We start from the raw sequence: 13,463 nt of genomic DNA, 5'->3' as shown, positions 1-13,463 counted from the left end.
CCGTTTATCGCTGTAGCCAACAGAACTTCCCCTCTCAGACTGTAATGGACGCGAGTGAGGTAATAATTTCCAAATCGGAAACAAACTTAGCGTACACTGGTCGTCGTCATAGAATACTAGTAGTATTTTCTTTGGCGACGATTTCAACAGAAAATATCATTCAGCATCAAAATTAAACGTGGGCGAGTAATGTCCGACCTACAGACAGGCAGAGACAGATGCAAACAAATACCTGATTGACGACCGGTTTGATAGAAGAACTGTCGAGTATCCTCTGTATCTGCTGGCTGTTGAAGTTGGACACTCCAATGCTCCTGGTCAGCCGCAGCCTCACGCAGTCCTCCATCGCTTTCCACGTGTCCACGAAGTCCACGTCGCTGTAGATCAGATTGTGTTTCGCGTCTTTAGGAAGACCATTTTCACCTTCCTGCAAAAATTCACACTTTTAGAGTCGGTAGGCCTACATTCTTTTCGCCTGCTATTTAGACAACAATCCATTTGACCGGAAAAAGGACTAGAAAGTATGAAAAAAGAAGAGGATGTAAGATGCAGCGGTTTCCAGTATAAGATTCAAATGAGTGGGCAGAACACGTACTTTGACGGATTACAACAAAAAAGTATAGGAAGACGTAAAACCAGATGAGCAGACGAAATAAAGAAGCAGAGACTAGTCAAAGAAAAGATGAAGTTTAGCTGCACATTTCCGAAGTAGTTGAAAAGGGACTGCTATAATTAGCTTTATTTTCTAATAAAGAGGTATTTTCCTATAAGAGATGTAACGGGCTAATACCTTTTCAGAACTAAAAGTTATATTTGTTCGGATCAAATTTCTGCATTTTTAAAGAACAGAACTAAAATTATTTAAGTCATTTATCATAATATACTGTTGTCTTAAATTGACTGAGCATACTGGAAATTAAATCAATGGCTTTGCCAATGAAATGTTTCATATAAAATAATTTCTATCTCGAAAAGGAAACAGAAACGAGCAAAATTGTATTAAACTCGGTGAAATTAATGACATTACTTACGATTCACCATGTATATGTCCGGAAATATCTGATTTTATAATCGAAATATTACATTCAACGATTGTATATCGAGGTACAATACAAATTGTTGACCCATTCGATTGAAATTATCAATAAAACAACTCTTCCTACTGATATAGCTTACGTAGGCACGTTGAAGATGGTCATGTTGCGACGTGTTCATGCGTCCATTGAAGCATTTGTTGTGACTTGTGAGTAGATAAACAACTGATCATGTGTTACTGTGAACTTGTTCCGTCAGTTTTAAGCAAAATGTGCTATTGTTGAATGTAATCTTATGATTATAACTCATAAAACAGGCTTTTCCAGATGTATTTTGTATGTATGACATTTTTCCTTGTTTAGATGTGGGGAACACACCCCCAGAGTTTTTACACATATTTCTGAATCACGGTGTTTCGTTAGATAAATATTTGTGCCAAAACTATCACCATTCATTGTCCACAAAATAGCAGAAGTTTCTTTTGTTGCTGTTTTGTATGTCTGCTTACAAATGTGTACTCTTCGTATTGAGCTACTTCGTTATTTAATTAAATTCTGCAGTATATTTGTATTGCATTCAATTTACACCTGTTTCATATTTAAATTACCACAGAATAATCAATATTCCATTACAATTATATCTGTATTCATTTGTTTAAATCAGAGATCGGCATAAGAGTACATTGGGTGTGGGTACGTACTCGCTGCTTACTCTGTGTCTTGACTGGGATGCGATCAGATCACCTCTCAGGTATACTGAATCATTGACGAGTTCGTCATGGCAGAACACGTGGAATGTAGCAAAAGAAGGGATATCCGTGACATGATAGATACTTTATATTTATAAATTAATGACCGTACATGTCTTCTGTGTGATATAATTATTGTTGCAACCAAATATACAGGATGATCCATGTGGGAAGACATAAAATAAAAACGTGATAAAATGAGGACTGTTGCTATTTGTTGTTAAATAACTTGTGCATGCATTCCAGAAGAATGAGAGTTTTGTCCAAATTAGACCTCAACGTGCCCACCATTGCGAACACGACACAGTTCATATCTTGAGGCTAATTTCTCCCATGTGTGGTCTAAATCTCAGGAATAACTTTCTCAAAAGCTTAGAAAATCTTTGCTTTGAGAACATGTACCTCCCTGGGTCGCTATGCATACACATCGTTCTTCACGAAACCCCGGAGAAAGAAATCGTGTGGGTCAGGTCTGGGAAATTTGGAGGCACATAATTGACTCTGCTCGCCCACACCAGTTGTTACCAAATGTGTCATCCAGATAATTAAGGACGTCTGATGCCCAATGAGGTGGTTCACCATCCTCTTGGAACACGATACCCGTGTTGTTTTTCTGTTGCAGTTGTGGTTCGAAAAAGTTTTTCAACATATCCAGGTATGGTCCAGATCGAACTGTTTTCTCTGCGAAGATAAACGGCCCATACAGATTAGCCTATAGCGATTTACTGCGCACCAAACATTAACTATAGGACCAACCCGTTCTAGTTCATATGATAGATGAGGATTTCCACGTCCCCATATGATTGCATTATGGGTATTCATTCGTAAATCGACATGGAAGACACATTTCGCTCTTTGTTGTGCAGTAAACGCGTAAACGACATTTTCTTTATTCGGTCGTTGCTGAATAACTTCTTTTGTTTCTTATGCGGTGACAATGATGATACAAAACTCCCGTGCTTCAGTATCATTTTGGAACTGAAATGAATTCTACAGCACCCCCATTATAAATTTTATAGTTATTTTATTATTTTTTTGTCTTCTCAAACAGATCAAACTATAATATTGAAGGCACTACAAAGCTAAACACGCGGTCATGTAGGATGAATTAGAGAAAGAACGTTTGTAGATATTTAAAGATCTAAAGTAATCGAAAGAGATGTTTTTGTAATAGGCCTATTCTTATGATATGTTATATTTTATGTTCTTGATGCATTTTAGTTTGTCGATTTCTTGAAATGTTTATTTAAGATAACTTTTATTTATTTTAATTGTAGATTTAATAGCTCAATGGTTTACCTTTGTACTCTATTACTTTTTAACGTTTCAAGCAGGCCACGGACTTACAGTTTCGAAATCAAGCTGCTGTTCTAGCTATTTACAAAATCGAATACTTACGTATGGGAGAATACCTACAATTCTCAGAAGCAAGGTCTGTCGATACGTCAGATCTTCGCACGCTGCCATATTTGCGCCAACTCTTAGGTTTGTTTACATTGCGCTATGGTTGAGTTGTGGAAGGAATTTGTATTTAAATGTATATATTTTGTAAAATAAGTTTCCAAAACAGATATTTCGATAACTTTCGGAGAACGTTCTGCTTGACAACAGCAACCGATGGCGCAAAGATGGCGGACATTAGTGGATTGGGATGAGAGGACCTGACTAAGAGCTGTTCGACAGCTACATCTAGCGACCTTGCTCAGAAGGACCTTCCGTGAAACTGTGCTTGCGAATAACTGCTGAGACAGTAATTCCAAGGGTACGGCCAGACGAGCTGTAAAGGTTTTCTGTGACAAATGTAGCTGGAATTATTTACTCGTTGGGTCAAATGCAAACGCCCAGACGGAGCAATAAATGTAGCTTGTGAGGCGCATTCCAAGGTCGTGTCGCAACTCGAATGCGCTGCCTGATTTAACATGAGCAACCTCTGAGCTCGAACTGTGGCTCGCTGTATAGAAGACCTTAGTTCAGATGTCGAACGGTAATTATCATTAAGGATGAAAAAATTCATAGCATTTTATATCTTCTTCGATGAAATACGAATATTGTTGGTATTGCACAATTAATTATTTTCATTTGAGGCGTGGATCAACATCTTTGCTTGACGGAGGAATTTTTAGATATCAACAATATTATTAATAACTTATGTTTTCGTTATTGTATAATAATAAAGGTGTTTTATTTATGGTTGGAAATTTCAAATAAAATGACTGCATATCGTGCGCTTCACTACATTCTCTGATACTGTACGTTTATGTAAGATATATCGCTTCAGAAGCTAGTGATATTCAATAAAAACATGAATAAAGTTGACAGAAATAAAAGGTAAAAAAATACACATATTTGTTAATATTATATATCATGAATAATTTTATAAATTTCTTTTTTAAAAGCTTCAATTTTAAAATATTTCAAATTTGGAAAATGGTTTGTGATTTCATTATAAAGTCTTGGGCCGAAACTAGCACCATGTTTAAGAGCTGCGCTTGTATGACATTTAGGCTCAATTAATAGGAAAGTAGACTTTTGTCTTCGAGTACGATATTCATGTAGATTAGATATATGTTTTATTTGATTTCTGTGGTAATAAGTTAGTAAACTATATTTATAAATTTCTTCAATAGTTAATACTTCAAAACCTGTATAATTAAATTTGTTGGGTAATCCATATTTTTAGTTAGACAATTTTTTTTAATCTTCTGTGTAATAAAATTAATGGATTAAGTACAGATGATGCTAATCCACCCCAATTTATTATACCATATTGTATTAATGATTGTACTGAAGCTAAAAATATTATTCTCAATGCCTCCTTAGTGATAAAATTTCGAAGTATTACGAATTTATAAATTGTCTTTCTTATACTTGTAGGCCTACACATAAAATCAATTTGTTTTTCCCAACGTAAATGCTGATCTATAATAATTCCTAAATATTTGACTTGTGTGGAAGGTGTTAGATATGGGCAATTACAATAATTATTTGTTAATTATTACATGAAATATTATGTATTACTAAGTGATAATTATTCATAGGCGGAGGTATAGAAAATGGAATATAGGTAGTTTTATTAGTATTTAAGGAAGGAAATTAGAGTCAAGCCAATTTTTCACTACATTAATTCCATTGCTAGCATTTAAATAAGTATTATCCCAATTTTCCCCATTAAATGTTAGTACAGTATCATCTGCAAAAGAAAATATATTGAACATTGTAAGATCACAAACTCGCCACTGTTAGTCTCCAGGGATGCTATTCATAGACATTTCGCTAGCCCGCGCTACGAGCGTGCTAAACTAGGGGCTATCGACAGGTTACTTATACAGGATTCATATCATATCGCTAACACTGGTTTATGAATACGAAAAACTTTAGTTCGCTGATAATCCACCGGAAGCCCGCGCTAAGAATGTCTATGAATATGGCCCCAGATGACGTAAAGAGCTCACTTGCTTCTCACAGAATCCGCTACTTTCAGCGACTACCCACTTTCCGTACCCGCGCGCCGACCCCTGATCTGAATGGTGGAATGTGTGTATGGAACAAATAAAGCTACTGAAATATAGGTCCTACCTGTATTTACAAATTTTATATTCTCTGTAGGCAGTGTTAAGAATTATGTGAACATTTTTTCTTTGTTATTTTGCATTATAGTAATAATAAATTAGGGCAAGAATTTAGTTCATGTCTTGCGATTCTGCATACCTTCGTACAATCAGGTTTGGTATAATTGCCTTATTATCTATTTTGTACATGTATGTCTCATGTTCATGTACCACAAAATTACACACTATCTGAGAACTTAATACCAGCAAGTTCTCAACCTTTCACTCGAGAACCTTGATCTCTAAGGTTCACAGTCACATCTTTCTTTTTCGGCTGAGAAGAGCACCATTAAATTTCATTTGATACAAAGTAATGGATATTTACGTGGAAGAATGCTGCTGTTTCTATTGTCATTTCGTACACTCAAGTTCTCAACTTACCTTGAAAGCGAATGGCCAGTGAATGAGATATAGATCAACATACTGGAGTCCCAGAGTAGCCAAAGATTTCTTCAAGGAAGTCACAACCATATCTGGTCTATGGAAGGTATTCCATAACTGAAATAAAATATTTTAATTGAATTTCCTTCAGTGTTACCACATTCATGTGTTGACTAGCTCCGTCTGCAGCGTTTTAAAATCGTTAAATCATGGGTTGTGTATTATTAGTAGGAATGTGATTTTATAGTGATTATTATGCCCTGTTTTCGGTGGTTAAATTGGTTTAATTTCGTGAATATTGCGCAAAAAAAAAACAAGCAATTTCGCGCATATTTCGCATCCTAAAGAAACGTGTTGTTTAATCAACGTCCGAAGACAGGAAGGCAGGTCTGAACGTCACAAGTGATAACAAGAAGGCACACTTATGAGGCAACTAAGCTAGGAGATAATGGGGGTAGGGTGGCCATTGCTTAGCCTATACCGCCGAATAGCCATATATTAGACTAATCAGATTTCAGGTGTGTATAAAAACAATTGTTCTTCCTCTGACACATATCGTCAAGTGAGATGTACTGCTTGATAATAGATGTACCGTACATATCAGCCAGAACCTGAATCAGAGGTAGAAAATAATGAAATAACATTTTTTATTATAACTGAAACAACCCCTTTGAAAGTAACAGAAAATTATTTGCATAATTAATTAAATTCATAATTCAATTGCATTCGACTGAGAGAGGGTGACGGCACTGCCTTTTTGACTTTACGAAGGCAGGTGTTGCGGGAAAGAGAAATGACCGTTGTCTGCTTGCGCTGCTCCCTTGAAATAGTCTTCAAAACTATGTGTACGTCGTTTCCAGATGTCACATAGGCTACATGTAATACTGAATGATCAATTATGTAGAAATGTTCATGTAGCCTATATTTTATAACGAAGAAAATTTTTACTCTTTTTTAGGAGAAAGTATCATTTTTCGTGCGAATTCTCCATAAAATATGTTTTTTGTTGAAAAATAATATCGTGGTTATGAAGTAATTTCGTGGATTTCTGTCAATTTCGCGAAAATTTGCAGGTTTATTTCACTTAATTGTGGACTCTCATTAAGAGATTTGCATTTTACATGCATAAAATTAAGTTTTTAACACATTTCGCGCATATAGTTAATAGATACCAAAATATCACACCCTTAATTTTGTTAATAGAAATGGGTCGATATCACAACTTGGTCGATATTCGATATCGATACCTGTTTTAGAACTTCAGTATGCAATACTCGAACTTTAAAAGTGAAAACTGAGAACACAACATAAAACAATAAAAATACTTTATTCCTATTCGACCAAAATTACTGTATATTGAACATTTGAGCTATTACATTTTTATTATTGCATTGTTCCCCAGGAAAGCGTCGGCTTTGTAGTGGCGAATTCAAAGAAGTGCCTATGTTAACTGAAATCAGTAACGTATATGTTTAAAATCCTTCAGATTCCTGTAGTTAATAAGTATCCTAAGCATAACCCTGCCCATTATCCTGGGACTTAGTTTTAAATTGCGTTCTTGTTAATTATGTAACGATTTATACAGACTTGTGAAACATGTGACCTAGGGAAGTACCTTGGTAGTGACAAAGACCTCTTCTCTAGTCACGACTCCTTCCGCAATCTTGGCTTTGATGGCTGAGCCAACTTCTTTCTCGTTCTTGTAGAACATCGCTGTGTCGAAATGTCTGTATCCTACGTCTATAGCTTCTTTCACCACTCGCTCCACTTCTTTAGGGTCATCAGCCTGGCAACAGGAGAGCAATATAATAGATATAATAAATAAGATAATTTATGTACAATATTACATTTTATTTCAAACAATCTTTACATTTGAAATATAGGCTAATCTGTATGCAGTTAATTATGTAGGGCAGAGCAGGGCACTAATAATTCAATCGAGTCACTGCAGATTTCCTCTTTACTTCCCACTCCACCTTCTCCGGCTGAGACAAGTAGACAGGAAGGTAAGCATTTCTCACAAGGTACATTCGCGAAGTGCCTGACTGATAATGATATAAAATCAAATAGGATGGAAAGTTCAGCTGTAATCAATGTTTATGGTACCAATTAAGGGGTTTTCCGGAAAAAGGGCGTATACGTCAATATGGCGAATTGAGATACATGCAATCTAAGATTTTAAAACGCACTTGAATAAAATGTTATACACGCATGCAGCCCTGTCCTGCAGGTATGTACAGTACAATCAAAACAAAATTTCGCTACTATAATTATTCACTACATTTTAAACCGTTTTCCCGAAGAAGGGCGTATAGGTCTATCCGCCTTTCTTCCGGCAAAGCCCTCAATTCTAGCTGCCCATAGTGGTAATTATACAATATTTATGAGCCCAGAAAGATATTGGTGTAATAATGAATACGGAAGGGAACTCGTCCATAAATAATCATTATTCTACTAATTTTAGCTGTCCTTACATACAGTTAAACACATGTTTGTGGGTGTTCATGTAGAAATCTGTTAAGTACAAATGTAATGTAAACGACAATAAGCACATTGGATGAATGATGCATTTCTGCAGTTGGGAATTGTGCAACTCGAATCTTCAGATCCCAGATAACATTGGCAGGAGCTTCAAAGCCATCACATTCAACTGGAAAAGTAGCTTTCTTCCAGGCATGCTTAATCATGTTAGTGAATTGGGTGCACTGAACTGATTATAAGTGCATGCAGGTTGATGATAGTGTTACGGCTCTGGAGGTCAATATCAATGTTGTCGAGTAAAACTCTCTCACGAAAACGTTTGGCGAACTTCTTCCATCGACGAAAAAAGTACACATCCATCGATTGAACAAGAGAAGTTGCACCAGGTGGAGTGGTTGTTATCTGTATGTGTTTATCCCCCATGTTCACTAACATTATTAAGCATGCCTGGAAGAAAACTACTTTTCCAGTTGAATGTGATGCATTTGAAGCTTCTGCCAGTGTTATCTGGGACATTGAAGATTCGAGTTGGTCAACTCCCAACTGCAGATATGAATGTTTCATCCAATGTGTTTATTATCGTTTACATTTGTGCTTAACGGATTTCTGTATCAACACTCACAAACATGTTTAAGTATATGTAAGGACAGCTGAAATTAGTAGAATAATTATTATTAATACTGTATGTATATATTATTGTATGAGGACCGTTTATTTGCTCATCTAAGTACAATATAGTGTTAAGTACTATAGTACATTTATTACTCCACACACACCTGTGGAGTAACGGTCAGCGAGTCTGACCGCGAAACCAGGTGGCCCGGGTTCGAATCCCGGTCGGGGCAAGTTACCTGGTTGAGGTTTTTCCGGGGTTTTTCCTCAACCCAGTACGAGCAACGTTCAGTGCTGGACCCCGGACTCATTTCACCGGCGTTATCACCATTTCATTCAGACGCTAAATAACCTTAGATGTTGATACAGCGTCGTAAAATAACCCAATAAAATAAACATTTATTAAAAGATGATTAACGTTTTCGGCATAATGATGCCATCTTCAGTTACGCCCAAAATAGATCATACTAAGGTCATTGATCATACAAGGTTTGTTCTAAAATCAACAAGTAGGCCTAATGCAAACATTTTTACAATATGAAATAAATGGGAGTTGTCAATGTTAAACTTACAAAGACGTGACTATAATGCGGTCTTCAGATATATAATTACCCATGATATAGTACATTATGCAACGAGTCTATAATGGTAGTAATTAAGACGCAAGTATGATTGCTTATGAAACGAGCGCAAGCGAGTTTCATAATTTTCATACGAGCGTCTTAATTACCATTACAGGCAAGTTTCATACGAGTTTTTATGCTCGACCATATTTCTAACTTGAAAGTATTCAAAAGTATGGTTATGTGCGAACTGACCGGAATTGTGAGATGTGCGCAGACGCGAAAGTATTGATTTTTTCCGAGGCCGAATTTCATTGACTTTGGCACAGAATAAGATGAACATTACTTTTGGTATAACCTGAAAATTGATTTAGAATTGAAAAACGAGATGACAAATTGAATTTATTTGAATATTATTTACAATTAACTCTAATTATTATAGTAACAGAACATAACCTTCTGCGACAGTATTGGATTTCCAGCCTCCGTGACTTTTCGCTAATTGTCTTTCGATTGCATATCCGAGAATAATCGATACTTGCGGTTTTATAACGGTACAAAGCTGACTTGTCATTGGCTGAACACCTGTAAGCTGACTTGTCATTGGCTGAACACCTGTACTTTAATGAGTAGGTGTACTTTAATGACATGCATTAAAGGACTGCTATCAGGTGTATAATTACTACATTTCGGCATGGTCGAGCATAAAAAATTATATATGAATATACAATATACTAGAATTGAATATAAATGTTGAATGGTAAAATTACAAAGACGTAAGTACAGCTTGATATACAATAAGAATAATTTTATTATTTATAGATGAGTTTCCTTCCATATTCATTATTATACCAATATATATATATATATATATATATATATATATATATATATATATATAGACTCATAAACATTGTATAATTACCACTATGGGCAGCTACAATTAATACCATAAACAGTAATTACAGCTGAACTTCCCATCGTATTTGATTGTATACCATTATCAGCAATCACTTCGCGAATGTACCTTTTCAATGATGGATTGTATGAGGCAGGCATCATAGCTTTTACGAACTTTCAGCTCTCGCTAGTCGCCTGAAATCTACCATTGATGCCAGTGTCTACAATGTTTTACACATACCAATTTTCATTATTGTACAAAATACAGTAATGGAGGAAAAATTAAGTATTTCCGAACATTTTACTACTGTAAGCTGTACGTAACCCCTAAAGGCTAGAAATGCCCGCGCTGAACATGCCTGGTTTATACAGACGAGCGGTAGTCACTTCATTCAGCGGAAAAAATAATTGGATAAAATACATATTTAATAATAATGCTTCGCTTCGACGCGTATATTATCAATCATTACTAGCGAAAGAGAAAGATTTTCGACCCTATACTTATGACTTTGAACCTTCATTTTGCAAAGTATTGGAAATGGATAGTCAGGTCGCAGTTTAAACAATAAGATATTCGACTCGCTGTCTAGCAGTGGCCTATAACATCTGATCATTAGCTCGATATGGAGTGATAAAGAGTTGCTGAGTTCCTGTCCTTTTAATTTCATTAACGCCGCGCTATTGTTCAGATCGTCAACGGTAAGCTTACTCAATGTAAAATCAAGACCGTATCCAATACTCAGACCTTAATACAGAAAAAAGATGGCCGCCGCTGCGGTCCAACCATTTTCATTTATATATACGGTTCCGCCTTATCTTTATGTCAAAATAGTTAAATGTTTCGTATTAAGTTGAATTACTAAATTTTGTCTTAAATAAACGTCCAGCGTTAATTTATGAGCAATGTTAGGTTAAATTTCAAAAGCGAGACAAGATAAGTACGGTACGAGTAGAAACAAATTGCTATAAAGTTATGAACTTGACAGTGCAAACACAGCCTGAAAATAGTTTTCAGTAAGTTGAGAATCATACCCTGAACTCCGTATAAGTTACTGCAGTAAATGCCAACGTTCACTAATAGTTGTTGGACATACAAAAGGATAACATGTCATACTCAAAATCAATAACATAATTAAATAAGGTCAGCCAATATTATGCCTACAAGGTCTACTAATACAACTACTACTACTACTACTACTCGTAATAATAATAATAATAATAATAATAATAATAATAATAATAATAGTAATAATAATAATAAATCAGCTTATATTTTATGTTTTAATAGATGGATGTTGACAATCTAGGGTCCTTAGCCTAATTCGTCTTGAATTTCAATTCTTTATGTTTTGTCACTTTTAGACTTAGGCCTAACTCTTCATGACTTCTTTTCGCTTTTCTCGAAAATTGGTTTGAAATGTTTTTCCCCTGTTCAACACCTTTGTGTAGTTATTAATGATGGAATTTCTTCTACACTGTCACCTTTCATATTTAAAAAAATAACATAATCGCCTTAAACAACAGTCATAAATGAAATCACACTTCTTTCCTGAACATCACTTTGAAACTGATCAAAAGTGCTAATAATATCCCTTTCACACCATTCCCTGAAAAATTCTTCTTCTCTCTCCATCTGTTCCTCTTTCCGTTGATGTGGATTCTTCCTGGCACTAGAATGACTGACAGTACGGTATGAAACTTGGTTAGGAAATATGGTTCTTGTAGGCGTCATGGGTAAGATTCGAAATTTCCCCAGGAATACGAAAAGCATCACCATTCATGATAGGAAAAATATCTTTCCTAATAACTAATATAGGTTCAAAATGTTTTATGTGTAACACTGTCATTTTAGGAGGATAGGAATTGGTCACCCTACTCCATTATCTATTAGCTTAGTTGCCTCATAAGTGGTGCCTTGTTGGTATCATTTGTTAAGTTCAGACCTGTCTTCGGACAGTTGACTAAACAACAACAAACTGTAATTTCCGTAACTTGGAAATTGTCACGATTATGCACCTAAACCATTTGTCGCATAGTAAAGTTGTATTTTTCGGGAATTTAAACGCTGAAATATGAGACACATATCCACTATTAGAATTATTACAACCCTGTACACAACACGAAAGGCCCATTTCACGACGTAATTAACACAAGAAAACATCATAACAAAACCACGTGGTAATCATGCTTGGACCGCTACCGACGCCATTTTGACCACTATCGATACCTACATTAAGGTCTGAGTATTGGGGACAGTCTTGGTAAAATCAAAAATATCAAGTGCATGCTACAAGAGTGTTATAAATTAATGAGAGGCTATACGAATGCTATAATACAATAAAACACTGCTGGCAGTGCCGTTATCATTATTTTCAACAGTTTAATTGAAACTTGGTTGAAAAATGTATTTAAATATTGTAGCTATGTAATTAAAATGAACCGGAGCAGGCCATACCCATTTCTTACGGAACGGAACGAAAAGTTTCTGATTTTTACGGTTCCGGTTCACTCCGGTCTATTTCGAGCCCCGAGGAAAAGTAGTCTTTAATCTGTATGATCTTTGCTTTTGAAGGGTTTCTTCCCTTGCTATATAACTCTCCTTTCAGAAACTAATTCACTGGATCGAAGCTGTCGATTTATTTCTTTCATTACGCAATAGAAGCCCTAAAGCCTTTGTTTTTCTGAACCGACGCATGCGACGGGCGAGGTGCGAGGCCCGCCTCGCACAAATCTGGACTAAAGAGAGATAGTGATGGTTTCTATGGCTGCGAGGTGCGCAGACCGAAGTTAGAGAAACCACTCACTATGTCTCATGTAGTCCGGATTTGTGCGAGGCGGGCCTCACACCTCGCACGTCGCATGCGTCGGTTCAGAAAAACCAAGGCTTTAAGGGTACACTCTACCGGAATTTCCGGGTTGCGTCCCGTAGTCATGTCCGAACCTTTTTTTTTTTAGCCCGGTTGCATCCAGAATATTTTGAGTTTCAAAAAGTATATAGTCCGGTTGCGTCCCTAATATAACAAAACATGAATTTGGTCAGTTTTTATCACACGTATTCGGTCTGCCAACGTTAAATGCAGAAGACGTTGCAGATTGTTTCGTAGAAGATTTTATGTCATTTGCACCAGACCATGA

The 13,463-nt window shown here is 36.0% G+C and overlaps 1 protein-coding gene across 1 annotated transcript in view; it reads right to left on the bottom strand.

Annotated features, from left to right (window-relative positions):
- Window positions 1–13,463, bottom strand: part of LOC138697746 (1,5-anhydro-D-fructose reductase-like) — a 34,368-nt gene that overhangs the window by 6,397 nt on the left and 14,508 nt on the right. The window contains exons 2-4 of the mRNA XM_069823236.1: window positions 7,388–7,558; window positions 5,773–5,889; window positions 233–427 (exon numbers count right to left, since the gene is read on the bottom strand). Of these exons, the coding sequence (XP_069679337.1) occupies window positions 233–427; window positions 5,773–5,889; window positions 7,388–7,558 (483 nt within the window). The remainder of the gene's footprint in view (window positions 1–232; window positions 428–5,772; window positions 5,890–7,387; window positions 7,559–13,463) is intronic.

Source organism: Periplaneta americana, chromosome 1, assembly GCF_040183065.1.
Source record: "Periplaneta americana isolate PAMFEO1 chromosome 1, P.americana_PAMFEO1_priV1, whole genome shotgun sequence".
NCBI classification, from domain to species: Eukaryota; Metazoa; Arthropoda; class Insecta; order Blattodea; family Blattidae; genus Periplaneta; species Periplaneta americana.
This window is presented reverse-complemented; position numbering and strand designations above follow the sequence as displayed.